The sequence below is a fragment of the Drosophila teissieri genome, unplaced genomic scaffold, assembly GCF_016746235.2.
Source record: "Drosophila teissieri strain GT53w unplaced genomic scaffold, Prin_Dtei_1.1 Segkk118_quiver_pilon_scaf, whole genome shotgun sequence".
NCBI classification, from domain to species: domain Eukaryota; kingdom Metazoa; phylum Arthropoda; class Insecta; order Diptera; family Drosophilidae; genus Drosophila; species Drosophila teissieri.
The window spans coordinates 2111175-2120956 of record NW_025224987.1 but is presented as its reverse complement, the minus strand read 5'-3'; the positions used below and the strand labels follow the sequence as shown (position 1 = coordinate 2120956).

The 9782-nt window shown below is 42.9% G+C and overlaps 1 protein-coding gene across 1 annotated transcript; it reads right to left on the bottom strand.

The window, feature by feature from the left end:
* Window positions 1-310: 310 nt before the first annotated feature.
* On the bottom strand, window positions 311-4192 carry LOC122625514 (uncharacterized protein K02A2.6-like). Its single transcript, XM_043805608.1, has 4 exons — window positions 4085-4192; window positions 3713-3901; window positions 2736-3566; window positions 311-442 (listed from the first exon to the last, which is right to left on the bottom strand). Exons 1-4 carry the CDS (start codon window positions 4190-4192, stop codon window positions 311-313), a joined length of 1260 nt encoding a protein of 419 aa, XP_043661543.1.
* Window positions 4193-9782: the final 5590 nt, after the last annotated feature.

Below are 9782 nucleotides of genomic sequence, written 5' to 3'. Positions count from 1 at the left end.
ACACTCTTTCTCCAAACGTTACTTCTCGGACTGCCCTTACTACTTACTAGTTTGTGCATAACTGGCCACAGGCAGGCCTTTCCCCCGCAGTTGACATCTGCATTTGTTCTGTGTTTTAACTCCTGACAATCTAAAAAGTATAACTTTTATGTATGTCTTTGAGATACAAAAGGACTTAGGCTATGAAAATCACTTACATGTATGCACAGTGTATATGTATTCACTCTACTTATTTCACTTCACCCGAGCTGCTGTTTTTTTATGCTGCCCGTTAGGCTGAATTTAAAAAATATCGTTAAATTTCTTGCAGCTACGAGACCTGACGATACACAAGAGGATCACTCCGGTCATGCCGACACGCTGTGTCTGCAGACTGCGGAGGAGTTTCCACCAGTTCTAGTACGTTGGCCAGTACGTTCCTGCGCCCTATATCTACTATTTCCTAATATTTGAGAGGAATCATAATTATTTCCCTTTATAATTATCGTAGTGTGTAAATTAGTAAGTAATTTTATAGGAAAACCTAAACTCAGTGCAAACCCAAAGTTTTTTGAACTATTAATTACCTGTGGTCTATAACATACGTGACTATTGCTCTTATGTATAGGCCTCTCAATAAGTTAAGCATCATCATATGGAATTGGTACAGAAGCAGATTTTTTTATTAACTTTACGTGTGTTAAACTGAGAACCTAATCGTCGAATAGCTTTCTGACGTCGGCCCTTGAACCTACCATCACTAAAGGATCGTTAAACGTGGAAAGCGATATCGTATGCTCTAGGCATACAATATTCTATATAACTATCTATCTATATATAGGATTGTTGATCCACAGGGTTATATTCCCCCATAAGCTAATCAACAAAAACATAAACTTTAGTTTTTTGCTAGTAGAAATCGATCTGATTTATGTTTCCTTTAGAACAACAAGTAACTTATTTAACAGTCTTATTATTACTTATTTAACTAATTTGAACTTGTTTCACAGTCTGTCAATCTAGAGTCTATAATAATCTGATCAGAAATAAGTCAAGTTTTTTTGCGAAGCCTATTTCGTACTGACTTTAATTTCGCGCTTTCGTCATCTGATAATGGTTTCGATATCCCAATAATATTGAGAATATACTGGTCAAAAAACGCTAGATTTGTTTAAAACGCATCCTATGTAATAAAACAGAGCTTGGCCTAATACGCAAAAATGCAACTAGTTTAGGATAAAGTATTTTGCTAAGCAGCTGGCAATAAAGAAAGCACCAGGAATCCCTAAAGTAATAAGTAAGCTTGTTCAGTAATAAATGGATCAGAGCAAACAAAGAAGGATTTTGCAGCTGAAGTAAACATTTATATAATATTGATATATTAACATTTGGATAATTTATAAAATTGATATTAGTATTATATATGTATATACTGTATATTATAGTAACACATATAAGAATGAAAAAAGTTGAGATGTGCGGACAAATTACAAATACATATAAAATAATGGCTTTCGACGAGTACATCAAAATAAGATTTCTGGTGAATAACCTTGGAAGTCTTAGTAGTGGTGTCGGATTCGTTAGAGCATGGCTTGGAGGGTTTGGAGAGGATCACCAAAGTCCGGGTTGCTTTCCGAATCAGTAAGTTCCTCCCAGAAGCCCAGCTCGAAGAATTGAAACAAACGATGACCTCAACTCCCGAATCACAATATACCCAACCGATTTTCCATACCAACATTCTAGTATTTAATTATCTTAAGAGTCATTAAATATAATGGCCACAGCAATTTATACTGAAATACATTCATTTTGTACAAGTTACCAAATTTATTTGGGTTTTTAAAATATAGTATATAGTATAAGATAAAAACCCCGCAACTCTGCTATGGGTAAATATTCAGTAATCCTCACCCTCCTCTGCATTGGCAATTACTTACCTTTTATAACATTCCTATTAAAGTTACGAGTGATTTACCTAAACCCGTCCAAATAAGTAATTAAGAAAAAATGTATAATAAATTTAATTATTTTGCTGGTCAATTATTGAAATTTCATAAATAAATATGCAGTAGACGTGTTTACTGCTTGTACTGTCGTTCACAGTTAGATGTCCAAGTATTGTACTAAATTGTAGGTCAAAAATTAAATATAAATAATATATATTTATAAGAAATAATAAACTAAATTTTGTTAAAATATTAAAAAAAAGCCATTGAATCGTCTTTAAAAAATCGTTAAATGTTTATTTGGGTTTGTGTTACTAAGCTCGGCAGTCTCTTGTATCTGGATCTGAAGGTATTCGGGTGTTACGCTAATGTTGTTTGTTTGCTTCTAATACCATGTTCCGTGCTCCGCCAGTTATATAGGAAGTTTCTGAACACGGTTGCAAATTCTTAGGAAACGTATAAATCTTTTGCATGGAACACCCCGACACTTTTGCCCAGAGCGTTACCCAGCTTATATAACGCTTTGCCCTTACGCTGTAGAATAATGCAGAGCACGCGATTTGGACCGAGCTTGGCATTATACCCTTCTGCCTTGTTACTCTGCCGGTAGTTTTTCCGATAGACATATTGTCTAAGCGGAGCCGTGAGTGATCATTCGGACTCCGAACATGGCATAGAAAGGCTCCATCCCGACGACTTATGATAGCCACTGCGTAGGGCAAACTCAATTCGGCTAAGTTGTAAGTCTCAAATTTTTTGGTCGGTGGTAATGGCAGCCCGCAAAATTTGTAACACTGATCGGTTTACCCTTTCAGCGGCGTTGGCCTGCGGGGAATACAGCCCGGTTCTTATATGATTAATGCCGTAACGATCCATGAGGTCAGCAAATGTTTGCGAAACAAACTGTTTTCCGTTGTCGGAGTGAATAACCTCGGGCACATCGAACTGATGAAAAATGTTTACCTCGAGAAATTTGACCACTTCGGTGGCTACTGCCTGTTTCATAGGGTGCAGCCTTACGAATTTTGAAAAATGGTCAAGGCACACGAAAATGACGGAGTTTCCTGCTTTAGTTCGGGGGTATGGTCCCATGAAGTCTATAAAAAGTCTCTGGCCTGCCCGTTCCGTCACACGCTGCTCTCCCATGGGTGGGCGTTTTATTTTGATGGCTGTTTTGCTGACCTTACACACTTCGCAAACCTTCACTAGTTCTTGAACATCCGCCGACATTCCAGGCCAGTAGTAAAACTGTCGCAGTTTAGCTAAGGATTTGTGTAAACCCCCGTGTGCTGCTGTCATGGCATGATGTGCTCTCCAGGTTAGCTGTGATCGTAATTCGGCGGGCACCCAGAGCTTCCACGCTCGGTCGTTGTTGATGGCGTCATTTTGGCAAAAACCGATTCGTTTGTAAACATACTCTTCGAAGGTCTGAATGTCTGGGCATTTATCGGCGTTGGCTTCGGCAGCCTCTTTTAGTGCCAGATATTCTGGGGCTTGGAAGAAAGGGGATTTTAGCTCGATGTGTAGGTCTGGCGCGGTGACCTGAACTTTTTGTATTGCATCCATATGAACCCTCGATAGTGCATCTGGAACCACGTTCAGGGACCCCCGACGATGTTCGATTGTGAAGTCGAAGGCCTGTAGTTTGAAGCTCCATCTTGCTAGCCTCCCCGAATTTCCAGCTCAGTTATGCTGTAATTCCTCTGTGCCTTGTTTAGTTTTGCGGAAATGTATGCGATTTGGTGTTCGCCGCCTTTGTCATCATTTTGAAACAGGACTCCCACGCCAGTGGTGGAGGCGTCACATTGAATGATGAATGGTTTCTTGAAATCTGTAGTGACAAGTACAGGTGCTGCTGCCATGTCGGTTTTCAGCGACTCAAAGGCCTGGACGGCCGCTTCGGATAGCTCGAATTTCTTGACGCGATCTTTCTTAAGGCAGTCCTTATGCGGGGAGGCAGTCTGAGCGTAGTTCTGAATGAATCCCCGGTACTACCCAGTCATGCCGAGAAACCCACGCATCTGCTTAGCGTAACTTTGCCTAGGGAAATCTTGTATTGCTTGTATCTTGGCATCATCTGTCCGGATGCATCTTCCTCCTACAATGTACCCTAGGTATTGGCCTGACTATAACAGAACTTACTCTTGTCTACAGACCAGTAGGTCATCGAGGTAAACAAACACCTGCTCACGTAGTGCTGATGGGACAACCTTATCCATTAGGCGGCACATCCGTTGTGCCGCGTCACACAGGCCGAATGGCATAACGGTGAATTTGTATAGTTTCCTGCCGGGAACTGTAAAAGCCGTCTTCTCTCTACTTCTGTGTTCTAGCGGTATTTGCCAAAAGGCATCCTTTAAATCAATCGCGGAAATATAATAGGTTTCCTGCAGTCGACTCAGTAGGCCGTCAATGTGTGGCAAAGGGTACGCGTCCTAAATGGTTCGAGCGTTAACTTTTCGGGCGTATAGGCAAAGGCGATTCTTGGTGCCCTTCTGCACTAGGGTTACTGGAGAGCTCCAGCTGCTGTTGCTTTCTTCGATTACGCCCAGATCTAACATTCAGCTCAGCATAAACCAACTTTTGCTTTACCGGAGATATTGGATAATGGCGTTGCTTTATAGGTATATCCTCATTTGTTACTTCGATTATATGCTGCTCCTGGCCTGTTTTTCCTAAACCCTTTTCCAGGCATGACGGAAAAGTTGCGATTACTTGCTGCAGTTGTAGGCTTTGACTTCCGGTGTGCTGGTTTTGGGTATATGCAGTAGCAGGCGTATCAGTGTCCACCAGATCCGAACCTTCATTTGAATCGCCTTTTGCTTGAGTTTCTAGTGTTGCTAGCTCAAGCCCTTTTTTTCCAAGAAATGTTAGGTCAAACTTTTCCCAAAAATCAAATCCGAAATAAAACCGCTGATTTAGACCAGGCACGATTAGGAACTCCAAGTTTTTGGTTTTGCCTTCCCATTCCACGGGTAGTGTAATGACTCTTGTCACTCTGGTCTGGCCCCCGCTGGCCGTGCGCACACTTTCTTCCTTGAATTTCGTTACCGGCTGTGATCTGTTTCTTAGGAACTTTTCTGCGCCTTTTCCGATACAATTTGCGCTAGCTCCGGTATCCAGCAGCGCCAGTATTTCTTCTCCGTCAACTTTCGTTTTAGCAAAGAATCGGTTGTCGTGTTGCACGCTTACTACAGTGTCCACGATCCCGTGTGTACGGCGTTGGTGTTCTGTCCTTTTCTCATGGTGTTTTAGTATCATCCCATGTGCTGGCTTTGTTTTCCTCAGCGCTGTTAAAAATGCGCTCTCGTACCGCTGCATACTCCTGCTCTCGTTGTTCTGGAGTCTTATGGGATGGGTAAGATTGCCTGGATTGGATGGCATTTACGGGTTTGACGAGTTCCTGGTCCGCCTGGTTTCCCCGGTTTGGCCTGGCGGACTTCGCGGAAAACCAGTGCGCCATCCGTCTCTACCTGACTTCTGGCAAAAGCGGCAGGTGACCTCGTGAAGTCGAGACGTGCATGGATTCTTGTTTCCGGAGTATTGGCGGTAGAAATCCACTCCGTATCAACACGTATAGCAAATCATATCGTGCAAAGAGTTTCTGCACCCAGGCGCTGTTCTGTTGGACTAGCGGCTGTCTCCCGGTTTGCTTTGGAATTCTTCAAAAAGGACCCCATCGGGAATACGTCCTTGCATGTCTGACCGTTGGATCTCATTTACTTTTCTACTTCGCATCGGTTTTCCATGGTTTTTTAACCACCGATCCACTCTGAACCCCACCTTTTTAAGCTCTGCCACAGATCTTACTGGGGACGTCAAGAATAAACCACCCATTTGAGAGTTCATGTTGTCCTTTAAAAGCCCAACAAATTCATCCTCGGCGATCTAGTGTTTCATTTTAAAGTGCAAGTTGTGCATGTCGGAGACATAATCGCTGAAGGACTCGTTATACCCTTGTTTCCTCTCCATCAATTCTTTGATCTTCATTAAGTCACTTCCAGTTGTAGAAAAGGCACATTTCATTTCCCTTGTGAGCGAATAGTAATCAAAATCGTAATCTTCGGCCCGATCCTCCATGAGTTGCCAATACCTGGCTGCGCTTGCTGTCGACTTATTCGATATAATTCTTGTACTTTCAACGGTCATACCCAAGCCGGATCCGTCAAATTTAAAGTTCCATTTATCTAGCCGAACACCCTTTTGTGCTGGCGCTTGAAACGTTAGACTACGATCTAACTTAGGGTGCAGTTGTTGGCTGGTCTCTTCTGCTAAGCATTGTTCCGGTAGCTGCTGCGGAGTGGCCGTTTGTCTGGGCTTCCTTAACCGATGCATTTGGCTGTTAAAACATTCTTGCGACCCTTGTTCTGGTGTCGGGGTATCTTGATGTCTTAGAAAGCTATCCGTGGGGTTTCTGGGTAGTCCAGGTGGTGCGGACATTTTTGATTGTTAGGTAAAGGCTTGGGTGGCTTGTAACTCAGTCACTTTCTTCTTCAAAGCGTTTATTTGAGCGATCATTGCCAATTCTGCATCTCTACTTTGTCTCACTAAATCCATTAGTTCTCTTTCCCGCCTATCGGCAGTCTCCGAGCGGTCTTCTGAACTTGTCTGGTACCGTGAAAGCATGCTGGAGCGTCCCCTAGCTGGTCCTAGTGGTAAATCCATTCCTCCGGCTGCTTCATCCATTGTGCTTTCAATCTGTTTGGAAAATTGTCCTATCTCTTCCGGCTGGTTGTCGAAGTTTTCAAGACTCTCTTGATTAAGTGCCTCATATAGTCGTGGGGTGTCTCCCGCACTTGCACTTCGCGGTGCACGACCCTCTTCTTGTGTTTGCGATCGGGTTACTCTGCCGGTGGCGGGTTGGAACAACACTTTCTTTTTTGCCCCCTTTATTTACGGATTTGGATTGCTCTATTTAAGACTTGTTTTTTTGTTCTGCTTGGTATGCAGCTAAATATGTGTCACGATCTACCGTGAACGTTGCTTATTACAACTGTTAAAATAAGATAGGTCATAGGACATGGTTACCCCCGCCCAACATGCCTCCGTCTTCCACTGCTTAGGGAACTTTTACTAGGCTTCGTACGTGAACTGGCCCGCCTTTTCCTGGGGAGCTTTTACTATGGTTCTGTACGTGAACTGGCCCACTTTTTCCGGGTGAGCTTTTACGATGGTTCCATATGTGAACTGGCCCGCCTTTTTCTGGGGAGCTTTTACTATGGTTCCATATGTGAATTGGCAATCTTTTCCAGGGGAGCTTTTACTTGGATCCATATGTGAGCTTGCCCACCTTCTCCTGGAGAGATTTTACGATGGCTCCATATGTGAACCGGTCCACCTAAGGCAGTGTATGTCCGAAAACACCCTCCCGCCAGTCGTCGGAAAATGTGAAATGTGTTTGACCGATATTTGTAGACTCCACCACCTGCTGCTATTTGACCGATACGTTCGGACTCCACAACAGTTTTCCTATTTCCCTGGCCACGTGCCTCACAAACGTCCTGGCTACTTGGCCTAGTACGCCGGCAGTGTGAACCAAAGAAACTAAAATCGTCCTCAGCCCAAAACTAGTCATGGAAAGTCGTAAAGAGTCGAGCGCCTCACACGACCTGGCTCCTTAGCCTAGTACGTGGGCAGCGTCGATTTTACGTTTTCCGGTCAGTTCCCCCACCCCCTCTGTACTGGATCGTCAAATAAACGAAGCAAAAGCAAAAGCTTCAAAGCGAACGGTCGTGTTTTTTTTCTGCGCTCCGAATTTATTTTTGTTTTGCTAAATCCAGCGGTGGAATTTAACAAATTATTTAATAATTCAATTTCATAATCCGTACTAGTTAAAGTGCCGTTCGTTTCGCGAGTGAATCTTTTGTGATATGTGCATTATTTTAATAAATTAATTCAATCTGTTCTCTTTCTGTCTTTGCGTTTTGTTTACTCTCTTTTTCGTGCGTTGTCCGTAGTGCTGTTTGGTGTTGTTTTTGTACTTAACTGCACGGTGCACCCGCTCTCTCGCTCTCCCACACAAAATCTTAAAGTGCACACTGCGCTCTTGCGGTACATTTTCTGATTTTGTCTTTTGGTACAGTGGTCAAAACCCAATTAAACATGGAAACCAATGTTGTCTGCTTCCATAACAAATGCCGTCAGGTAATAAAGCCTGATCAGTCAAAAATGACCTGTTGGCTATGTGATAGAATGGAGCACACTAAGTGCGCTGCTTTTAACGGCCGAACAAGTGATGACCTAGCTAAAGGCCCTAATCTAAAATACTGTTGTGATACTTGCCTAGGAGTTGCGAATGAAATGCAACTCTTTATGCGCCAAACTAAAGGTGGCTTGAAAGGACTGATCAGCAGTTTTGGCGTGGCTAGAGATAGTTTTCGTCGAGCTGATGATCTTCTTTCTGCGCTTGATTCACAATTTAATAGCCTCAAACTATTAGAAGAATCTCCAAAGCGCAAGAAAGCCGCTGGTGGTAGGCTGCCTAAGGGGTTTGCCCCGCAAACTTCGGCGAGTGATCAACAAGACTCCACAGCTGATCAGTTGTCGATCGCAGCAAACCCTCAAATGTTGCTTAGATCGGCAGCTAAAAAAGATTCGGTGCAATCCGATCAATCGGTTGTGGAGGGAGTCCAGCCTGGGATTGCTACAGATTCCGCTATGTCCGCACTGGTTTTTTAACCGGTGATTCCACCCGTCCCGAATTGTTTACCACCACAAAGGAATATTGAGTCCGGACTACCGGCACAAGTTGGCACTTCAGAAATACAACCTGCTGTGCCAAAACCCCTCTCGGTGGTTCCACTAAAGAAACAAATTTTTGTTTCACGGCTTTCCCCTGATCAAACATCATCTGATGTACTGTCTTATATACAAGACAAAACAAAAGCCGACAACATAAAAGTGGAAAAATTTAACTTTTCTTATGCTAGGGACATCTCATCTTTCAAGATAACTGTCCCAAATGAGCTATTCTCAACCATATGTTCTGGTGATTTTTGGCCGGAAAGTATGATTGTGAAAGAGTTTGAAGCTAAGATTAAAAATAGGATAAAAAGGCCCGTGGGAATGAAACTTCCCACAAGTGGCCAGATCACTGCCCCATCCTCCTCTACTACTTCTACTTCTTTATCTTCAAAAAACTAAAATCTAGTCTCACTATCTGTTATCAAAATGTAAGAGGCTTGTGTAGTAAGCTAACTAATTTGTATTCTAATAGTCTTTCCTTTGCATCCCATGTTATTGTGCTTACAGAGACTTGGTTAAAACCGGAGATACTTAACTCCGAAGTTCTCCCAGGTATGTACACAGTATACAGGCATGATCGTCCCTCCAGGCGGGGAGGTGTAGTCCTAATTGCTGTTGGGTCTACCCTCACGTCAGAGGAGGTACTTTTTGACGAGTTCCGTAACATAGAATTCTTATGCGTAAAGCTGTCATTTTCTGATAGCTATGTTTATATTACGTGCTCGTACATTCCGCCGTCTTCTGAATTTCCTGAATATATTAACCATTTGTCCGCTATCCAATCCGTTACAAACAGACTGTCCGATAGGGACCAACTAGTTGTCCTAGGTGACTTTAATATACCAGGCACTAAGTGGTCCACAGAGGAACAGTCAAATATTCTCCTGCCTATAGCACAGCATGACTTTATTGACGGCTTGCTTGACATATCGTTGTCGCAAGTTAATTATATTCGAAATTCTCTTTGTCGTTTATTGGATCTATGTTTTGTTTCAAGTCCTGAAAGTGTGTTTCTGACTAGAGTAGCACCTCTTAGTCAACCAGAAGATCCATACCATCCAACTTTCGAGGTGACAATTGACTCAGGTACCGTAATAAAAGAGAGGCCAG

Bases quoted from the DNA above. Each gene is read 5' to 3' on its own strand.
- LOC122625514 (XM_043805608.1), bottom strand. From the start codon at position 4,192: ATGCCATTCGGCCTGTGTGACGCGGCACAACGGATGTGCCGCCTAATG. The intron at 3,902-4,084 runs GTCTGTAGACAA...GGATTCATTCAG, and splicing joins TTTACCTCGATGACCTACTG to AACTACGCTCAGACTGCCTC. The intron at 3,567-3,712 runs GTGGGAGTCCTG...TTCAAACTACAG, and splicing joins GTGACGCCTCCACCACTGGC to GCCTTCGACTTCACAATCGA.